This window comes from Lissotriton vulgaris, unplaced genomic scaffold (genome assembly GCF_964263255.1).
Source record: "Lissotriton vulgaris unplaced genomic scaffold, aLisVul1.2 SCAFFOLD_3120, whole genome shotgun sequence".
NCBI classification, from domain to species: domain Eukaryota; kingdom Metazoa; phylum Chordata; class Amphibia; order Caudata; family Salamandridae; genus Lissotriton; species Lissotriton vulgaris.
In genome coordinates this window covers 152,058-175,643 of record NW_028253504.1, presented here as the reverse complement: position 1 = coordinate 175,643, position 23,586 = coordinate 152,058, and the positions used below count along the sequence as shown (strand labels likewise).

The window sequence follows — 23,586 nt, the reverse complement described above, 5'->3', positions numbered from 1 at the left end:
CCCAACTTCTCTTAGCCTCTATCTGTGCCTTGTTGCAGTCTCTTCATTTAAGGCGGCCTTAGCCTGTTTTCAGTTCCCGTTGAACCACGGCATATCCCTACGTCTGTGGGTCATGCTTGCTGTCTGTCTAGAGAAACGGCTGTTGATTACCTTAATGAGATGGGTGAACGAAGGCCTGATAGTTAAGTCATCCCACCTCAAGTTGCTCATGTTAACGAGGGCAGATGCTACCTCAGCATATATGTTAGATAGGGACTGCTCATCTGAGACTATGTGGCTCCATTTGATCAGTCTATTATCATTTGAAGTGACTATAGGAGTGACCATTCAGACAGAACTGTTCAGCAAAAAAAGAATGCTGACTAATCCCAGAACCACAGCATTATGATAACTGTAATGACCATATCATGTACTGTGTCTAGATTGATCAATGTGCAATCAAACCAGCTTGGAGAGTTCACCCTCTTAAATATAAAGCTAGCTTCTAAATCAGATTGCGTCCGCCTGTTGCAGGCACATACTCCCGGGGTTAGGGTAAAAGCTAGAACTTGTTGTCCCCACTTTGTACATCTTTTAAGCGGGGTGCCTGCAGTTTTTGCACGAGGTCCTGGACATAGGCCACAGGCTCATATAAAAAGTAAAAATCTCCAGCTGCAAGAAAAAATTTCCTTCTATCTGAGTTGTCTAAAAAATTTGTCAAAAGAGCTAATGTGTTCCTGATTTTTGTTATTGAAGCAATTATATATATTGAATAGTCTTATTGAAAACTCCCCTTTTGGAGATATGAGGTCAAGGCCTAGAATATCAGCTGACTCAATATTTAGTCTAATGACTTTGCAGGCTAGGCTTGTCCTAACCCAAATAAGTAGACATCCGGACGGTCGGCCTGCCGGTAGCGGTCTGGCTTGAATGCTAATGTTGGTGTACCCTACTGTACAAATTGGTTCTGTACACCATGTTCACTGGAACATGCTCATATAGCATTCGTCTATTAGATTAGCCCAGTTGGAATCCGACAGTTTGGACCTTAGTCCTGCAACGTTCCAGGAAATGATTTTTATTTGGTCTTTGAGATTTGGAAACACCTATAATGTAGGGCACAATACTTGCTCGTCTGTACCTGGGTTTGAATTGTGTTCTGGATAAACATAGCCTTGTGATGGGGTCATTTGCATGTTAAGTGGGTATTGGCTCCAGGGGATCTGGCCCTCAGGGGATGAACAAGGCTGGAGCAAGATGAGAAAGGTGCTGCTGTTTATATAACCTTAAGGCACATAGCTCCATGCACCCCTAGGAAAATTGGTTCCCTTGGGCTGGGCTAAGGTCGACCATGCTAAAGGCTGGACCCGCACTAAACTCATGTAGTCATACAGTAGTATATCCAGAGTAAATCTAGTTCCCTTATTGGGTTAGACCACAGCATAAAGACTACACTGAATCATCATTCTTCAAACAGTTGATTCATTTCGATTCCTAAGCAAGCAACACTTGTTAATTAGAGATGTGTATTGTGATAATTCCCTACCTCTCACTCGAGCCCAATGTATTCAAAACAAACCCTACAAATCTTAGCAAATTTCCTTGCTCAGCCTCTTTTGTCATACACTGCATTGTCAGCCAAAATTCACCAGTTTATGCTCCTGCTCCAGTCATGGGTGTGCGGCAACTACTCCATTTTTGTACAATTGCTTTATGTACCACAATAAACCTTTTCTAGTGCAATCGCTTTTGTACCTAGTAACATCATTTATTTCCCATATGCCCAAAAGTACAGAAGGTGCTTTCAGGTCCAGAGGTATTCCGAATGTTGCTTTCATTTCCACACACACTCTTCTCCAATATATCTTACTGATTGGGCAGCTCAATTGCATATGTATGAAGGTGCCTCTTGACTAACATCCTCCTAAGCGATGAGCAATAGTAGACCTGCATTTATATTTTTACCTGAACAATCATGTAGTATACTCAGTGGAGAATCTTCAATTGCATTATTCAAAATCCTGACCTCAGGAATGGTTTGCTTGGGTACATCAATAGCTTCTCCCAAAAACTCGCATTAGCGCTGTTTAGTCCTTAATCCCTGCTCTTCTATATGTTCATTAGATCCATCTGTGTGTTCATCTTTATGGTGACATATGCGAGTGATTTTATCTCCTTTCCATCCTGCTTTCAAACAGTCTGTGTGTACTTCAGCTGTGGTTCCAGCTGATTCAATTATTGATACTTTATAAATGGCTTGGAATGGTATTTAATCCTGCAATAGTAATGCCAGTTACAAACCACATTTTGTACAGATATACCTTAGCAGTACTATGCAAAAAAAACCACTCTATTTTGTGAACATGTTTACAATATATCATTACTTGTGTAGACAGGGACCCATGTTAGAGTATATGTAAAATAGCTCAATGCCAAATATTAACATTCTTTGCAACAGGGGTGTTAGTACAGTGAAAAAACACAAAATGTGGCCAATTTAAAATATGCAGCAGAACAGGTATAGCCAAAACTTGTTATTTAACACACATTTCAGCTTTCCTTTTCAACCATCCCTCCAAAATTGCCCCACAAGGATCCTCCATCAGCCGACCCTGTTAAACATATACATTGCCCCGCTCGCAGCATCGTCAGAGCACATGGACTCAACATCACTTCATATGCAGACGACACAGAACTCATCCACTCCCTATCCCTCAAACCCAACATCACCAAATGCAACTTTCAAGATGGAATGGAACCTGTCACCAATTGGATGAAGAGCAACTGCCTTCAACTAACATGGACAAAACAGAGATCCTCATCATGGGCGCACACCCCAACACCTGGAACGACACCAAGGACCCTCACCCTCGGGGACCCCACCACCCCCACAGACCACGTACACAACCTCGGGTTCATCCTGGACTCCGAACTTAAGATGGACCACCAAGTCAACACCATCACCTCCTCCTGCTACCACACCCTCAGTCTACTCCGCAAGACCTTCAAGTGGGCCCCCTGAACACAGGAAAACGGTCACTCACACCCTCATCAGTAGCAGACTGGGCTACGGCAATGTACTCTATGCCGGTATCAACAAGAACCTTACCCGCAAACTCCAGAACATCCAGAACGCCGCCACCAGACTTGTCCTCATCCTACCACGCCACTGCCACATCAGCGAATACCTACAGACCCTACTTTGGCTCCCCGTCGAGAAGAGAATCACTTTCAAGCTTCTTACCCACACACACAAGGTCCTCCATAACGCCGGACCCGCCAACGTGAACCACGCCTTATGTTCTATGCTCCCCTGCACTCTTTCCGCTCGGCCCAGCTCTCCCTCACAACTTTAACTCGGATCAAGAAAAGCAGAACAGGATGGCGATCTTTGTCCCTCCTCGCTGTCAAGGCATGGAACTCACTCCCTCTTCACCTCCGACAGACTGCTTCGCTCCCCAAGTTCCTAAAGGACCTCAAGACATGGCTTTTTGATGGAACTCAGTGAACCTGCAGGAGCTGCTGAACTCCCCCCCCCCCCACCACCCACTGTCCTCTCCCTCAGCGCCTTGAGGCCCTTTCCGGGTGAGTAGCTTGCGCTAAAGAAACCCCCTGATTGAACGATTGATTGAACCCATCCACACTTTGAAATGAACTATAAGGGCAAAAAAAATAATGAAAGCTAGTTACTCATGATATATATTTGGGAAGCCAAATGGTATTCTGGAAAAGTGGATGTAACAATATATATGCAATCAGGATAAAGAACACCCCTTTAAGAACTGAAAACATCTTCAACAGAAGTTGTCAAGTTGAAATTAATGAATACAACTTATCACTCATGATGCTTGATTCCTCAATTACCTCTAATACAGAAGATCATGGCATTCTACTTGAAGAATGAAAAGATGGATGTGCACTATTTGGGATGCAGCTAGCAGTAAAGTTGAATTTCTAAAATTAATTAAATGCATTTCATTTTATGTGAATTAAATTTGGGAAATGTGGAATATCAATAGTATTTAAATTTTAAAATATTGAATTTTTAACATGTTTTATAAAGTGTGAATCTAGGTACAATGCTATGAATTGCTGTATAGGAGACAATGTATGTAGGTGAGAAGAAATCCAACTTTTTAGGATGGGGAGGGTGGTGATGGGGACAAAGTGAATAGGTTTAGAAAGCTAATAGTAGAATGATAGGAAAGCACGAGAGATGGGGACTGATCAAGTGGGGGCTCCTTACATTAAATGGCAGTAGGGTCAGTGAAGTGATGGAGCCCTTCTCGAAGGGTTCTTCAGCTCCTTCCAGAACTGGAGCAGTGATCTGACCTCCTTTTGACGCAGAGTTTGTCTCGGTGTGTCATCCCTTCTTTTTCTTCTTGCTGTCCCGCATTTGCAGCCTGGAGACTGTTTTCCTGCATGTTGTTTGTGTTTTGTTAGAGGTTCTCTTCTTGGTTGCAAATGTATGGAAGGTTGTTGGTATTAACAGTCTTGTAATGATGCAGCTAATGTTGAATATTTTGAGTCAGGCGTGATAATCACGTGTTTGTGCAGTATCAATTGCATGTTTAGAGAAAGGACCACCAAACAAATCTGTTCTCCTTGTTTCTCCTGCAGACGAACCCTGATATTTATGACCTACGTTTCACCCCAGCATACAAAAGCTCTGTAAGTGGTATTTAAAATAATCAGAAGTTAATATTTGTGATACTCTATGTTGATTTACTTGAATTATGTGTAAGGAGCAATACGATTTCTGTAATGTTAGCACCACGTTGTATATGTCATAAAAAAACAGAATGTGGAGTTTTCATGTGGGGAACTAAGCCATTTCTCTATGTTGAGCAATAAGTGGCACCAGTCACAACATTAAGATACACTTGTTAAAATATTAAGGGCCTCATTTATGAGGCCGTGCGTCGCTTTTATGCCGCACGTGCGTCACTTTTTGTGACGCACCAGCAACGTAAAAAAATGTGCCTTGTTGCACCATATTTACAAAGTGACGCATCTAGGTATATGCATCACTTTTTAAACCCCTGCGCTACATTATACCTACGCCAGGTATAATGTATGCAGGGGGGGGGGGCGTTCTGACGCAAGAAAGGGTCATGAAAGTGACGTAGTGAAATCTATAAGATTTAACTGCGCCACTTCTAGGACACAAATGCGTCAATTTCTTATGCCTGCCTCACAGCAGGCATAAGCCTGATGCAGGCCTTTTCATATGGGGCTTGCCCCATTTGAAAGGACACATTGCTGGAGTTGCCTCACTTTTGTGACACACTCCAGCAATGCGTCACTTTTGCGCCATACAGAAACGTCAGAAATACTGACGTATCTGTAACTCCTTGCTCCATGATGCATCATACTGTAAATATAATGCATCACTGGTGTCGCAAGGAGGGCGCAGTGAAAAGTGACGCATCGCTGTTTTCACGCAACAATGCGTCACTTTTCATAAATGAGGCCCTAAGTACCTTTTACAGGTCACAGTGTTTTGATATGGTGTGGGAGTTCAGCGATAACTCTGTAGATAGAAATTAAAGAATGTTTAAATCTTGAAGGCACGTGTATTTCCTTTACTTTGCTTAGCTCAGTTCATACAATAGCAATATTCATGCTCTAGCTGCTGCTTGTATGTGGAAGTAAGACCTTCGAACACATCCATTACTGCCATACCTCAATCCAAGATATCTTTAGCAGGAGGACAGAAAGATCAGTAAAATAATGTTTGATAGAAACACAACCATACATGACCATCGAGCTCACTCGTGAGGGTTAGTTAGTCCTGAGATCTCTAAGGAGCAGTCAGGCCTGCACATATATTTAACAAGGTTTTTTTTTAAAGTTATTGCCATACCTATCATTTATGTAAACTGCATTTAAATTGTGCATTTTTATAAACTATTTTGCATTAATCCAGAATCCTAAGAAGAGATCCTCAGGACACAGAGCCTCTTCCCAGTCCAGCTCCAGCTCTTCAAGCAGCAGCAGTAGCAGCGCCTCCAATGCCAGAAGATCCCAGAGGGTAGGTGCTGCATTAAAATAGATCAGTATTACATTATTCGCCCCATGTCGGACATCTTGGGAGGGCACCTTTTCAGATTCTGTAAATTAACAATTTATGTTAAACCAACACTGGGGAAGTGGAGATGGAACGCTGGCCACCTTGGGGGAGGGGTGGATCACGAAAACAGGACTTTGGGTGCCATCCAAACTATTACAAAAACGCTGTATTTCAAGGCAATGCCCACATTTCTTGAAGCAAACACGTTTTATGATTACAAATATCCACAACATACTGCCTTGAAACTCGATTTATCTGCTGTGACCATAACATTAGGGAATTCTGTACCACTCTACCACTGAAAAGTGCATACTCTCAATTTATTTTAAAGTATAAGCTCAAAAAGGTTCCACAAAAATGTGCTTTCACGAATTTGGATTGCTTCCTGCCTTGGTGAAACTGATTTGTGTTACATGAAAACCGATCTGTTGATTGGTTACCTTTGTCTAATGTCAGCCATGTACACATGATCTTATGTTATTTCCTTTTGCTTTGAAAAATATCATATTTGGACTTGCTTCTGATCAGCATCTGCGGTCTGGTACATCTTACCTATTACACACCTTGCTGTTTACTTTCCATGTTTATGAATCTGTAAACTGCCAGCCTCCATTTAACTAGGGTGTTACCATTTTCAGATGTTACGTGATTTACAAAATGCAATACCTCATTATTCTGAAAAGACATTATTGCTGGACACTTGTCTGTAATATATCTATGATTTGTAATTGCCTTTTTAATGCCATGCATTATTATTTATATATATATATATATATATATATATATATATATATATATATATATATATATATATATATATATATATATATATATATATATATATATATATATATATATATGTATGTATGTATGTATGTATGTATATATATATATATATATATATATATATATATACATATATATATTAAACTTTATATAGGTCTCTCCTATGCAGTGCTCCAATAGCCTGTGTAGTCAATGCTATAGAAAACAATGTAAAAACTAAATTAAAAAGAAAGCTAGGAATTAGTGTTATGTACAGCAAATACATTGATAGATTTGATCTTTCTCAATAACAAACCTCAGAACCCCGTACTGTACATAAGGAATAAAGATAATGCATTGTAATTGCTCCTTTTACATGTGACGATTCAGTTCTGGTGGCCTTTGTGCAGTCCTGATGTTGCATTATTAGTGTTCTATGCACAGTCTACAAGATGTGGTAGTCTTCTGTGCGTCAGCGGGACACTGGATTAGCTGTCTGCCCATAGCCCTAGATAATGCATTAATGTTCTGTACATATTCCAAAGCATGCATATGTGGTTCATAAGTGACAAACAAAATATCATCATGAGTGGAATGCTTGAATTCATTTCAGCCATTGCTTATTTCTCTAGCTGCTATCCAAGTCTAGACAGAGACCAGTCATATGCAAATGCCCCAGGGGTCCTGCTCTAGTAGATATAGGCCACTCTGAGCTACAATGCCAGGTCCCATACAGTTGGGGATACAGGCACCCCTAAACATGTTACAAGCTATGTGTGACGTCAGTCCAATAACACAGTTGATGGGGAACTTATGCCTGGGTTTACCCATTGCACTTAGGGTGTCTCTCTTAGCTTCCGCTATGTCTGGTATAGCACGTTGAGAAGAAAACTATTGATTATTACGAGGCCGAGTTCATTACAAGTGATACATTCAAGTAAGGCACTTATCACTTTCTTTTTTTCCTGTAAACCATCTTGACAATGCATAGTGTTGTCTACAACAAACTCAGGGAGGAGTACTTCTGCACTGATGTAGAAGATATCTTCATGTTCTATATGAAATATTTGAGAAATCCAAGCAATAATTCCTTCTGCGACTCAGGAGAAGAAGTCTTTATGTTGCCTAAAATAAACTAGAGATGGGATGTTTGTTTCCATGATAAACAGCCACTGGTGTCAAAAGGTAAATCTGCTGATTATCGCTGATGCAAAGTGTGTCGTATGAAACGTTAATGAAGATCATTTGGAAAAAAAGCTTTTTTTCAATGATAAACAGGCTACCATGTGTTTTATTCAGCAAAGCAGAGAAAGTGCAACTGTTCTCTTTATTAAATTAGAATAAAGTAGATGAAACGTCAGTGTCCCCTACAAGAGACTATGGGGCATTATTATTAAATTGTCGCTGTTTTAGCGGCAGGAAATTGCTGCTAAAACGCCGATAATGGGCTTGCTAATATGCGTTATAGAATTCCAATAGAAGTCCAGGTTATTGGAATTCTTTAACGCATATTAGCAAGGCATTATCGCTGTTTTAGCGGCAGGAAACTGCCACTAAAACAGCGATAATTTTATAGAGGTTCTTGCTAATATGCCCCAGAGTTTATGAATTATTCACTAACAACAAGTGCATCAGGCTTCATGCTTCTTGATTGTCTCTAGGTCGAGAAAGCTTGCAATCACTAGAGGCAGAGGCTTAGAAGAGAGATCTTTTCAGAGTCCCACAGATGGTGGTGAAGTTTCTAAAGACTGTGCAATTGCAATTTGGAAAGCACAGAAAATGTTTCCTATGATGGACTGTGGAAGTCAAGGCATTATGGGTTCTCGGGGCTCTGCTATACAGCATAAGTACAACCAGTTGCGTTATACACAAGCTGGCAGAGCAATTTATTGCAATTCCAATCTGTGGAAACCAAAAATATTTGCAAATGCCCTTTTTTCTCAATATATAGCAAGGTTATCCTCTGAGCAGAGTGCCCCATGTTTAATTGTGCATAGGTGTTATCTGAACACACATCTACTTTACTAAGTGCCTTTGCATCCCTCCTGACAATAGAACTGGTGCAGAGTTTTCAGGTCTCCATTGTAATAGCTGTTTTCCACTTTTGTCACATGCCTCTAGCCTGCTTTTATGGGAGACAACAAGCCCCCAGTGCTCGCTGTTACTGCTCAAGCGGTGAGAAATGACAACAAGAAACAAGGATACCAGGTGATCGTATACGCAGACTACCACGCCTCCAAGCCCCAGATCCAGGCCTATGCTGTGGAAATCGCCGCCTCCAGTAGATGGCGAGCTTGTGCAAATGCGGTTGTTGTCAACTCTCATGAAGCACAGGTGAGGCCAGGGGAGCAGATAACACAGGGAAAGTAACATCTCTTCTGTATATAATACATCAAATTAATATATGTAATTTCTTACATTATGATTAGGCCTACCTGAAATGGGGTCAGAATTGCAAGGACTACAAAATTGCTGCAAAGGCTCAAACTGGTCACTTTGGCAGCCAACCGGGCTTGAGGCTGAAGGTGGAGTGGCCCAAAATTCCATCAAAACTGAAATCGGCTGGAAAATGGTAATATTTCTACATTACGTAAGAATTTACTAATTGTATATGTTCAGGAAAAGCAAGAAATTCTATATTTTGAAGTAGGCACCAACAAGTGATTTCCCCTTGTGACTTACACATTAGCACTATAGAAGATCTCAATTCAATCTGTAGTTTAAATAGTGTTAAGCAGGTTGGTAGGTCTTCGGAGTACGGAAAATAAAAATGGGTATTCAAAATGTTTTATATTGCAATACTGCAGAATAGACATCTTACATCATCCGCTGACAAGTCACTACATTTCTATCCCAATATTCAAAAGAATTCATGCTTTGTAACATTAAAAAAACATTCAATTCTCTCAGCATGCATTTATAGGCCTATACTAAAATCCATAACTTCTCATCAATCCAACATTTTAGCATATTTTAATTTCGTTGCATAACATACTTAAAATATTTTCACAAGTTCAATAAATATGTGTTTGTCTCATGCGGTGCTAGGAATGAACAAATGCTACAATTTTTTTCAATTTTGTCAATAACAGGTTTGCAGCCAGGATTGGGTACTTCTTCTAATGGGAGAGAGGCACAAAGAAATGAAACAGTTACAAACATTAAGGCGGCATTTAGAGTCTGCCGGCATGCTGCAGCCTCCATCAACCAATAGATGCATCTCTACCCAATACTTGAAGTTCCTGTGCCCTGCAGAAATGGGAGGCAGCAAGGTTTCCATGGGACCACAGGCCCATAGTGGGCAGTTGCTCCATGGTATTTAGGGTGGTGCGACTGTCACTCTTATTGAAAATCGCATAGTGGCCCACACACGTGTGAGGCATTATTTTGTTGTTTTGGAACAAACTTCCACTTCAGAAGTTTGTTCTTGCAGCAGCCATATCAAACATGGTGCTCACTCATCAGGTATTCAGTGCCTTTGATGAAGCCTCCTCAGCAGCGCCTTCACTCAGAGCCCAGAAATCCCTGTCTGGCAGGTCATGATTGCTGCATCTGCTAGGGTGTCCTCTGCTAGGAGTGTGGAGGACAGAGCCTCTGCTGACCTGGTGGGTTGGCAGCTAACACTCTAAACTCTAAAGTAATGCCCAGGAATGATCTAACTCTACACTCTAAAGGAATCCCCTGGAATGATCTAACTCACCAGTGATGGCACTGACGTAATCAATGCCGAAGGGCTGATGAAATGATTGTTAGCAATCAATGGGAACTCCGTGAGAAGCCTCTGCCCGGACAACAGGTTCATTGCGGGCCCAGCGACATCGCGCATGTGCACATGATCCTGGCCCCCGGCTGAGCTCCATGCTGAGTTGTTCGCTAAAATCAGGTGTACAACTCGAGAGGAAACACCTCTTGCACATATAAGCACCGTAGCATGTGCTTTACACACAGGGCACTGACAAACGCATGCAAACCCCTGTTACACCGTACACATATAAGGTCATGACGAAAGCCAGTTGAAGATAAGGCCTGGCTGAAACTAGTTGACCGCACAGGACGTCGGAGGCCATAAGCCTACCGCTCACGTTCAAAAGCCTTTGTTTTTATTGACTGCCTTGGGCCCACCATTAAAACAGTCTTTGGGACACCCAGGACAGTATTTTAAGCCTCACTCAGAGCACACTCACAGCACCCTCACAAACCAAAAAACCAGCTCTGCAGAAATTCTGGCATCGAAGCACACCTGAGGTGCACTCAGTACCTCGGGTGGGGCCCGATGATGAAGCATGCCACCAACTAGGTTGGTGGGGCAGGGCCTTGATAAAACCTAATGGGTTTCCTCCACCCGCGGACATACAAACACTTTAAACCAGAGCTAGTTCTCATTGATTGCTAACATATAAACTGGGGAAACAGACTAGCCTCTCTAGTTCTCCTCTCTCTTTTTGATTACAACATACTGATGAAGTGATTGCCAATGCCTATAATAGGACAGAACATGCACTTGAATGATTGAAGGAAAGACTCCAAGTTGAAATATACAGTCTGCAAAATCTCAACTGATCGTAAATGAATCCCTACAAATAGATCAACTATCTTTACATTCCTAAACAAGCTAAACTTACCCATTAAGGATCATGATTAGCTACTTAAAAAAATGCTACAATGCAGATCACTATATTTATGGAAACATTACCACCTAATGTTATACTTAATCTAAATGAATACATTAGCATCAGATATTACTATTGTTTCAATTATGCAGGGCTGCACAGTTTGTCCCAGGAGCTGCACTCATGGCTGGGTTCTCTGAAAAGATGCAGAAAAATCCCTCTAAGAAAGCAACAGTGGTCCTCTCACTAAGCTCTCCAAGATCCATTGATGCAGTTATGCAGGTTCCAAAGGTAAATATTACAGCTACTGACAGTGACACATTTCTAACAATGTAAAGGGTGGATCCATAAATATGTAATGCCTTTTTCTGAATACTTTGCAGCTCACACTTTATTACAGATCCATTCAGCTTCCATTTGCGATCCCTGCTGCTCACCCTACACAGATTTCATCCCTTCAGTCCCCCAGCTGGAATATTTTTACTGAAGCCCCTGAGTACCTGCTGGACAACCTAAGAGGTAAACACCTGGGAACACTTATATCTAACTACTCATTTGCTCTCGAATGTCAATTAAATTTTCTTTTAAGGCCACACATGCTGTTTGTGTGGAATTTGATTAATATCAGAACATGCCACACATTTGTGTAAAAAAAACCTAAAATATAAAATTGCAAAAATTAGAATATATACTTGTCCTCCTAATTACAATAAATAGTTTGCGGAATATTATAAAATCACTGAGCACAAGTCCCAATAAAAACTGGTACTACATCATACTTTCAATGTAATATACGTGTCTAAACTTTTAAACGCTCAAATAACAGGCACTCTAATAATATATATTCATACCATGGGCAAGGCATGAGAATTGATATTGGGAATTTTAATGAGGCATGTTGCAATCCATGCAACCATGACTTTGCCATTGCAAAATAAAGGAGTATGCACGACGAAGAAAATGTGCACTCATTTACCTGATGTGAACATAAATAAAATCAGGTTTTTACAATTAGGCACTTGGTGTTGATGATAGAGCAAAATATTTAAACACAGATGCCAGTTAGTAGTAGCAGCAGCTACCCTTGGCTTTCCCTTTGGTAATTTTGATCTCAGGCATCATAAGGGCAGAGGCAGTAATATCACAAAGGCTAATTTCCATTCCTGGCATTTCCTCATCACTAACAAAGATGCATTTGATGAGCTCCATTTGAGAAAGGGGCCAATGCAGCAACATCAACCTTTAAAAAAGTGTCCTGTCACTTCCAGTGACCAGTACATTGTTGATAACCAATATGCTGTTAGTAGAGTTTCTGTTTTTCTCACTGTAAGGTGTACAAACATAAATATTTGAGTTCTTGTTTATAATTTCTTAGGTCGCTGCACAGTTTCCAAAGACACAATCACCACCTTTAATGATGTCGCTTTTAACTACTCGATGCCAAGAAGCTGCTACCATGTCCTGGTGCAAGACTGTAGTCCTGATCTGAACTTCCTGGTGATGGTGAAGAAAGTGAAAGAGTCTTCCGAGCAAAAGGCCATCAATGTCAAACTTGGCAGCTAGTGAGTATTTTCAGTCTAACAAGCTGAATGTTCAAAAGTGTGTATTCGTGGTGTTACCCTTAGATGTTAATCTCTCAAAACCAGTAGAAATGTGTTCCTTGTGTGTCTTATTCTATGACATGGTTGTCTAATGATTTTTATGCTTTATTGGTTTCCAGAGGTGTTTGACTCAATGGTTGAATTAAGTAGTATGCTATATGGAAGTTTACATAGATTATTATGTTTGAGCTATTCAAACATCAGTATCTTCTTTACACAATTTGATGGCCTCTGTGGACTAAGATTATGCTTTTAAGCTAGTACTGAAATGAATGTGTTTACTTCATTAGGCACCACATGGCACATTTCTTCATCAATTTCCTAAGCGAGATAGTTAGTGCAAGTAAAGTCACACAGGTGTCAGTCTGGGGAAATGTGCAGATTAGACTGAGGGACACATGTTTCAAAAGCCTTGAAGGACATAAAGAAAAACTGTGCACTCCAGTTCTAGTTTTAAACAGTTTAGGAACACTCGGCCTGTTATCTGCGGAGGAGTTTTGCTTGTGGTCATAGCAATATCTTGCATCTCGCTGAGCTACAAACATATGACAATAGCTATAAAAGGATTAAAAAAATGATGCAGAGTATCTTACAGTGGATCATTTGGCTAGAAAGAATCCAGTTGATCTCTGTGGTACCCTGTGCCAACCTACTGTTTACTATTGCCTACAAAGAAAAAACTGTAACCAATTAATCTCACACCCCTCCAAGTCATCTCTGATGATATGATTGAGTAGGATAACATGATAAACCATATCAAATGCTACGGCTAGGTCGAGGAAGATTGAGGCATTGGCATGTCTCTGATCCAAGCTCATTTGTAGGTCAATTAAAATAGATAACAGAACAGATTTAGTATTATGTGGTGTGTGAAAGACAGCTTGTGAATCATCTAAAAATGTTGTCTCTTGTTAATGAGTACATAGAATACTTCCCACACATTTTTAGTGGTTTGGGGAATAATTGGTAAGAGTGTAATCGGATGATTCTCTTAATGTCTTATGAGTCACAGTCTTTTTTTTTAACTCTGTAGCAACAGTTTCTTTTTTAAGGGTGCTAGGAACTAATCCTTGTTCAAGTGGAGAATTAAATTAAACAACCAAAGGGTCAGATTTAGTGCTGGATAATTGATGGACAAGGTTCCAATGGGTTGGCTGAGTTTACTTTGGCAATCATAGAGAGTACGTCTTCCCTAGTTAACTGAACTGAAGAAGATACGTTTCAGAACTGAATTTTAGGTTGGGGAGGCAGGGAAAAAACCTTTGTAACTATCTAGGCCGAAGTTGAAAAAGTTTTCCATAAATATGACGTGAGTTTCTTGCCGAACATTTGTGATGGAATCAAGCAAGATGTTATTGTTGAAGTGTCAGAGAGCTCCTGAGAATCAAAAATATGTATTTCTGCTTATTTGCAGAGACACTGATTACAAAGAAAAAAGTCATTTTGTCTGACCCCCAAAAAATGTGCATTTTGTATGCAGCTAGCCCTTTTCTTAACCCTTCTGTAACCTTTAACATGATCATTGAATGATACCCCCATTTGCATTGTGGCCAGCTGAGTTTGAATTTGACCTGTGCTAAATCATGAGAGTACTATAGAGCAGAAACTCATTTAGAAGTCAAAGGGGCATGGTTATCACATGCCATCATTAACCACTTTGAGAAAAACAGACATTGATACTAAGCTGAATTCTGTTTTTTTAAAACTAGTCCCATCAAAGGACTTGACAATATCAGTTAATATTGCTCTGTTCACTGCAAGAGATCCTAATAGTATAGGAAGTCTGTGTTTCCTTGGGTAACAATATTCAGATTTAATTAAAATGATGGTCATATAGGGAGAGGAAAGGACAGAAGGTTTACCTAATGACAATTAATAATTGGACATGTTGTAACGCATTTCCTTCCACAAAGGTGGGTACAGGTATTAATTGTATTAGTTGCTCTGTGTACATTCATTCAAACAATTCATTCAAAAAATGCCCTTTGCCTCTCACCTGAGCTTTCTGTAACCTGAGTGCTCTGTATTGGGTTATTACGCGAGTAGTGATGCAACACCAGACAAAATGTGATCAGCATGTCTCTACTGGGAACATTTTCAGATTTTGTATTGTTATGTCCATTTGCCATTTAAAACACAACTTTTATCTATCAAAAAACTACTTTGAACAACGTTCATATCCAGTATTATTTGGGGGAGGTGTGGCTCACTGGTTAGAGGCGGCAGACCCGAGTGCAGAGAACGGCCCGGGACCAGGGTTCGATTCCCGACGCGGCAGGGTCTTGGACCAGGATCAGCGGACTGATAATTCTTGCATCGGTGCCTACTCCGACCAGGGAGCACACTCGGCAACTCTGGGCATTAGCTTGCCTCATCTCCACAACGGCCCCACACAAACGCCGGGGATGCCTGGTTTCACCTTGGAGACCCCGAGGAGGGACTATCTCACAGGGAAAGCCAGGACGGGTTCCCCAGCGGTCTATAGCGCTACGAGGCCTCCGGGTAGCAGTGCGCTTTATAAGACACAACAATTTACAATTTACAATTTGTTTTGTGGAACATAGAGAGAAGGGGCTTGGTTCAATGTCTATATTACTTTTTACTAGCAGGATGTTTTTTGTTGGCATATTTCCAACATCTTGGTTTCAGGCATAGACTCCAAGAGAAGTTGTCCAGTCTGCTAATTGTTTTCCCCAGTTGGTGATAAATGGCTATTTGCCAGTAATGTTGCCAGTGAGCAATTTTGTAATAGAAACATCCCTATTCTGAATTTTGCCATTTAAAAAAAAAATCATACGACAACATATTATTTAACTGGGGGATCTAGCATATGTAACAAGCAGCATGGATTTCTTCAGTAATTAAAATCATAGTAAAACACGGACACTTGCTAATTGACCTGTCCTATCCCAAAATGAAAAGGGAAATGAGATAACAATAGAAATACAAGCTATAAGATGGGAGGTGGCCCATCATGCTGACCCAATCTGCTGACTACCATGAGCCAGAAAACAGGCATGTGGTAGGGGTGGTGGGTAAAGCCCATTTTTTGGGTGGAAAATTAGAATTACGACTCTCGATTGTCGAATCAGATGGTGCAGTGTTCGTTCTTAGGAACGTGCACCATGCAGAAGGGATTTCTTGATTTGCCTGAAGTATGTGTCAGGGAAATCTTTGAATGCCACCTCCTGACCATGTAAGTGTGTATGCAGTGACACATTTTTGGTTTTACAGGAAGGGCCTTCTTTTATTCCAAAGTGAAAGCCTATCAAACAAACAGAGGAAAGTGTTATAAGCGCTGGGCCTCATACTTACCATAACAAAGCATTGGTAGTAAAAGATATTACAGACTGACATATAATCTGTTCTTCTTTTTCAGCGATATTGACATGTATCCATCTGCTGACTCCCTGAAGCTGACGATAAATGGCATTGAAGTCAACAGGCTGCCATATGAATCACATTCTGGTAGGTGACAGAGTTGTATTGGATGCATCAATAATCAAACAATCACTTTCATCACAACTGAAATGAGGACCCATTTTAGGGTCAGTGGCAGGGGTCTACCAGATTACAGCTGATAAGTTAGTATGACTCATTTGCTTCTATTATGAGATGAAGCTAGCAGTTGATGCAGCGGTATCATCAATATCAGCATTAGGGAATAATGCTCAGTTAAGATTATTTAAGAGTCCTGTAGTTTTTCATTGTCTTTCTATGTGTAAATGAATTCAGACTCTTCTCTGGGCCTTCTCCTGCCCTCCCCTGCTCCCCCTGTCCTTTTGTTTGACTCCATTGTCTTCTCTTGCTGGTTACCAATTCTCTCTATGGTTTCAAATTGTATAAAGTGGTCAAAAATGTCACTCTAGTTCTGTAACACACATTAAAAGTGTAAGATTTGTGGTGCAGATTAGATTGGTTGTTGGTCCTACAATGAGGAAATCAAGTACATGCCTGTCTTTCTCGTGAATCGATGCACTAAGACCACCTTTAAAAAGACAGGAATCTACTCCTACGTTTGAAGCAGATTTGTGACTTTTTGTGTTGCTTAACTATTATAAGCCAAAATCCTGGGAATCCATGCCAGTCGTACTATTCCAAGAGCACCACTACTCACAAAATTGTACTCATTTGAGTTTTCAACACCCATAACATGTCCATGAGTAAACATGAGCATTTGTGAAATTTTTCTCTGGAAGGTTGATTTTTCCCCTTTGTGTAAGCCCTGTGTTCTACCCTTTATGCTTACATTTAAAAAGGGAGTGTTCCTTTTGTTCTCTTATGCCGAAAAGGTGTTTGCTCATACCAGTGACAGGAGTAGTGTTATGTATATTCCCAGGGTGGGAAGCCAATTTCAAAATGATCATCGCACTTTGTGCTTTCATAAATCACAAAAATTACACACAACTACCAAGTTACCCAAAGTAACTATGTTTATCTGACAAGTAGCTAAATCAATAGTTACATGTCTGAAATGCATTAATTTCAGTCTTTTCTACAAGCATTGAAAAATATTAACTTGAATTGATCACTTGAAGTTAATTATCGCACTTTAAAGATTTTGAATGCTGACTTTTTGTGGCAACAATGGTTGATTTAAAGCAGATAACTTATCACCAGGAGGGAAATCAACTATACAAGTGGTTATGGTACCACAATATTATGTTTTGAAAGCTGACATGCACAAATATGGAGACCAGCATATTAACTATTAGAATATATTGGAGATAAGTAGGCATAGGCTTGCATAGCTTTACTATACTTAACTCCAAAGGTAATACCACAAAAATACACACACACATGCACACACACACACACACCCACACACACACACATATATATATATATATATATATATATATATATATATATATATATATATATATATATATATATATATATATATATATATATATATATACATATATATATATATCCCAATGATACTGAGGCATAAAGTTAAGAAAAGTAACTCTACACTTACCGTTATATACCTGCTTACACAATATTCTGGTTGTCAATTTCTTAACACAATATTTGTACATTTCAATATTTCTGTAGTCATTATTCTGACACACAAGCACAAATGTATTTTCCCTTTATGATTGAGTCAGACCTAACGTGGAATTAATAAGCCTTTATTGTTAGTCGATAAAGTGTGATGATTTGGCATAGAACAGGCCTGTAATTATTTGGACAATGTTCTCCAGAGATTGCACATGCCTAGGAATTAAATTAAAGGGCCCCCTCCTGCATAGTAAGCATGTTTATTTGCAGACTTGTTGCATTCTAAATAGATGTTTCAAATTAAAACTATATGTACAGCTCCAATTTATTAACAGATAAATCTCTATCTCTTCTTGGAACTATCTCTAGCACATTTTTTTTATCTCTGCTGCATGTGTCCTACAATATATTCTGAAGTTCTTTGTTTGTTTGAAATTCAACCACAGTGCACTTCTTTTGATTCCAGAACTGCATTTGAAGATTGAAAAGGAGACTGATGGGCTGATCCTTCTCGCACCGGACTTTGGCATTGAGAAGCTTCACTACAATGGAGTCACATGCCAGGTATTCTGATGCATTTCACTCACTGCATGGCTCGCCGTTATGACAATATTACATAGATTTACATCAGAGGTCTCTTTATTTCTTTATTATAAAGGTTACCCCAGCTTTGTGGATGAAGGGCAAGACATGTGGAGTTTGTGGCCATCATGATGATGAGCGGGAACAGGAATATCAGATGCCAGATGGATATGTTGCTAAAGATGAGGGGAGTTTTGTCCAATCATGGATTACAGAAGAATCATGTTCTGTTTAACAGTGATAAAAGGTTCTGAATAGGTAAGTTGAAAAAACGGATTTATTGGAGGAATGCAATAACTCTAGCAGAGTGGCCATTATTTTATTGGAACCAAGTCTACTATATAGATTGGCAGAGGGGCCTATGTATCCAATAAAACATTTCCTCTCTCAAGTAGTTTTTCAGCATTTAGCTTCCTGGTATTCCTAGTCATTATTGAATATTATAACTTGATATGTTAGCACATTTCATTTTGTCTCCATTTCCAAATAGTATCTAGAATGTCAAATTATGAACATGATTTGTTTAATGGTAGAATGAATATCATAATTTAACTTGTAGGCTAAATGTTTGCATATCTCTTAATCATTTTGATTAAGACTGTCAAGGAGTAGCAGGGTTGTGCTGCCATAGAAAGTAGGTTGTTTCTACCCAATACACACTCCATGCACAAATGTTACTACACATACGCACACATAAACACACCCACATAAAATTACCTGCATCTTCTATTTGCGAAAGAGATGAAATATGACACTAAAAGTGGTTCCAAAAAATTTCAGATTTCAAAATTATTAGACGATATTGCCTGTGAAGTACAAAGCCTTTAACAGTCATATCTCCACAGATTCAACATTTGCAACATCGGATTCTGAATGGATACCAGTTCGTTTTTGGAACAAATGTGTTTAGGGCTCCCCTTCAAGGCCAATTTGATATCACATGTATCAATATTTTGCAACCAAATCCAAATTGAAAACATTTACATTTTGCCAACCCCCCACATTGGCATGGTAGCCCTTCACAAAACCTAAGTAGTCCAATTTGGAAATCTACTAAATATCAAGCAGATATATCAAACTCTTCTTTTTAAATGCATCCCTGTTTTCTTTATGGAAAACAGCTGTATTATAAAATAGATATTTTATTGAAAGACAATAACAGATATGGTGATTTGCTGACCCCAGCAGGCCACCATCCTTGTGATGGCCTCCAATTGGAATGAATATTAATGAGGTAGGTTGAATTGCGACCTACTCTGACTCTGAATTTTCCAACTAGACCCAATGATTCATAGATCAGTTCAGAAAAGTAATTACTGGACACAAAATCAGTGATTTCAAACTGAGACCTGTATTTTGCAGCAAGCAAATTCAATATTGGTCCTATGATTCCTCATCACCTTGGGTTTTCCCCCTGAACTAGATCACTTAGCCTGCCCTTCGCTATGCCTGTTTACTAGATATTCATCCATAAAGTAATTGATCACACCCATGAGACAGAGAACCAATTATGCCACAGTACAGAGAAGCAAGTGACTCTAGAAGGTTGTTGATGTGTTTCAGCTTTGTCTCATAGATGTACCTTGAGTCCCCTGTTGGTGACGTTGTATGAGTTAGGCCCAGGTGATCCTAGGGAGCTCATATGTTCCCCAATGCAAAGAGTGTTAAGGTAATTTGACTGAAATGAGGACCCAAATATGGGTCAGGTGAAAGAGGACTACCTAGGTATGGCTGATATCCTGTATGACGGATTGATAAAATGATGCCCTCTGGACAAAGCCAATGGATCTAGACACTTACATATTTTTCTGCTTGTGATTAACCTACCCTGCAATTGAGTGGACAGGAGGGTGGGGGTGCAACTACAGTTCTGGTCTTATTTATTCTATACTCCTACAAATGTTGTGCTATTGGAAAATATAATCTTTCAAATACAGCCTTTATTGACTATAAAGTGGGGTTTACTTATGATTTAGATTAAAACAGTTTTTTAATAGAATTTATAGAAATAGAAGTCTGCAACCAAAGAAGTGAAAGAGCCTCTCTTATAATACTATATTTACAAGACAACTTGTCTTGTAATACCACACTTTTCCCCATACAAATTTCGCAAGGTAAAACCTAGTGTAAATTGTGCGAGGAAAACACAATTTGGTCTTAGTTTCACAGCTTGTAGAATGGGAACGGAGCACTGGAAGATAATATGGCATCCAGTAAACATTGCATCCTGTGGTAATGCCTGAACTTATTCTGCCAATTATCTGGGAGATTACTGCAAAAAAACAACCTATACTCATATATGTTCCGTCACTAACAACATATGTATCTGCATTTGTTTGTGTGCATTTATTGATGCCTAGTACGGTAAACACTGTAACGACTTCAACATCACCCTGGCTGTTCCATGTTTATAACTTTCACTCTTTTTGTACAGATTCTACTCTAAACTCTGCTGAAAGTCTAAAGTGAGCAAGGAGTGAAGATTTTAATGACACAACATGATGCTGATTTGGAGAACTACAAAGCACTCCACAGAACAACCACTCAGAGGATGAGATTTCCACATCAACCTTTCACCAGTGTGTCATTTTAAATTATTCTAATTCTAAATCGAACCATGATTTGCCATTCCAACTATAAAATGATAAATTCCATATAAATATATCATTTCCAAATAAACATTTCTTTCATTCAAAAAGAAGCACAGGCGTCATTGTTTCATTTCAGTTAGCAAGTCATTAAGGCGTAAACATAAATTTACCTTGTTGTTCAAAGAATTAAGATTGGTTGAATTATTTTGCAGTTGCACTGGAGCTAGGGGTGCAGCACCTGATGCAGTCCCAAAAGAAAGGTCAGTAAAATATTGGAATATAAAGAGAACGCTTTAAAATGGTTTATTTTTCCTTCCAGAATTTCATCTATTTTAAAATACATATGGTTAAATGCAAAGCACGTTTTCCTTTTACTAATAATTCATTGATGAAACAATACCTGTTTGGTTTCTTTTTGGCTGTGTAGGACCTTCATTCAGTAACCTGCATCCAAGTTATGCTTAACTAAAAATCAGGAGACTGGAAATGAACGTTCTAAAATTGTTCTAAAACACACAAAAGTTTGGCCCTTACCGGTCCTGGGAAGCTTGTTTCCGGTCCAGGGAAGGCATGGCTTGGCAGTTCGGGCTGGCTTGTTCCCATGAGGCACAGGGTCAGATTGATTTGCATATGTCTGAAATGGGGTGGCAGATTGGGCTAAAGAACGGTGATGGATTAAACCCAGATCTGTTGACTATGTGTGAGAGTTTGATTGGTTCAGATGCTCCGTCCATCACCACCCCCTGTTGTACCGCTTTGTTTGCCATAAGTTGGCAGGGTATGCTCAGACGTGAGTCCCTTCTTCACTTTACCACTGGATTCAAGCAAGCCTGGCTGAAGACGGCTGTAATGCCAGAAACCGGTCCTGGGAAGCTCGTTTCCGGTCCAGGGAAGACATGGCTTGGCAGTTCGGGCTGGACTGTTCCCATGAGGCACATGGTCAGACTGATTTGCATATGGCCATGTCTGAACTGGGGTGGCAGAGTGGGCTAAAGAACGGTGATGGATTAAACCCAGATCTGTTGACTGGGTGTGAGTGTTTGATTGGTTCAGATGCTCTGTCCATCACCACCCCCTTTTGTACCACCTTTACTAGACATTAAGCATATTGAAAAATATATCACCTTCATGAGACCTACAAATGAGATATTTCCTGTAGTTGTTTGTGTTAGATACCCTACATTTTAGAAGCTAGAACACAAACTGCGTACAATAGTTATGCAAAATGATATATATACAAGCCTATATTTTAAAAAGTTCCTTCTTAGTTAAGAATGACTCTACTGAAGATCCACAACAGAACGGATATGGTGTCCTCGAATATTATATTATTTCTCTCTCCTATGGTGTTAGTCTTTTCCATGGATTTTAGATTTTCAGAAGAGTAAGCAGCAGTAGCATAAACCCATTTAGCTAGCACACAATTGCATGACACTATCAGCTAGCTTCTAAGCTTTAAACCTTGACTCTGAGTTCTTCTTTAGAAATAGGTGTCTCATAAATGTAGGGCCCAATTCACAGAGAAAGTTATAAAATGAAAGATGTGTGAACATAGCATAATCATTGTAGACAGTAATGAGTGTTCTTCTTTTCACCAACTTCCTCTGTGTATGTTAAGACAATACATGATTTACGTAGATGTCACTCAAGGGAGTAGCCAGAAAATTAAAATACCCCCACTTTCAATTATAGTCCATTGGCTTTGAGTTTAATTTCACACAAAAGGCCCCAATGGCAAACATTTATCTCACCCCGCGAGCTGCCGAGGAGGAAGCGGGGCTAATTCATGGTGCCTGTATCCTGCATGTGGCTGACTGATTACCGACTGATTACTGCACATAGATGCATTGCCTTACATTATGCCTAAAGACTGCCCTAGATTAGAACAATGTGAACAATCAACATCTATAAGCTGATTAAAATCATGAAATGTTTTTTTTCCCCAAGCATTAGAACGTCACAAAATTCATTGTTTTCAAACCTTTTTTTCCGAGGTGAGGTCAGGGTAATGTCCTACACGAAATAGGTAGAACATTTACACCTACTTTATGTCTGTGTAAGTTCAGAAATATGGAAAGGGCATTTGTGGGTGTTCACCAGCTTGTATTGTCCACAATATATTAGCATCAGGATCTCAGATTTCCAATTGTAGTTTTTTGGGGGATGCAAATCTTACTCATGTTGTGAATATTTCACAACTCCACAGGTGAGAAGGAAAGCCTGACAGCACTAGTACTAAGTTTGGATAACATGCAATGAGAGCATTTCTACAATGGCTCTGCAAAGAATAGACAATATCCAGTGGAGCCACTGTCACACAATAGTTTTGTTTGCATTTTGAATTGTTCTAGACCATGCAAGGAAACTGGATAAACAAC

General features: G+C 39.7%; 1 protein-coding gene across 1 annotated transcript in view; it reads left to right on the top strand.

Moving 5' to 3' along the window:
- LOC147660938 (vitellogenin-A2-like) overlaps positions 1-21,318 on the top strand; it is a 57,877-nt gene extending 36,559 nt beyond the window's left edge. Inside the window, exons 24-34 of the mRNA XM_086951416.1 lie at positions 4,600-4,650; positions 5,909-6,013; positions 8,939-9,151; positions 9,247-9,389; positions 11,580-11,718; positions 11,811-11,946; positions 12,803-12,989; positions 16,408-16,496; positions 18,502-18,599; positions 18,694-18,875; positions 21,052-21,318. Of these exons, the coding sequence (XP_086807542.1) occupies positions 4,600-4,650; positions 5,909-6,013; positions 8,939-9,151; positions 9,247-9,389; positions 11,580-11,718; positions 11,811-11,946; positions 12,803-12,989; positions 16,408-16,496; positions 18,502-18,599; positions 18,694-18,852 (1,320 nt within the window). The 3' untranslated portion in view covers positions 18,853-18,875; positions 21,052-21,318. The remainder of the gene's footprint in view (positions 1-4,599; positions 4,651-5,908; positions 6,014-8,938; positions 9,152-9,246; positions 9,390-11,579; positions 11,719-11,810; positions 11,947-12,802; positions 12,990-16,407; positions 16,497-18,501; positions 18,600-18,693; positions 18,876-21,051) is intronic.
- The last annotated feature ends 2,268 nt before the right edge of the window (positions 21,319-23,586 follow it).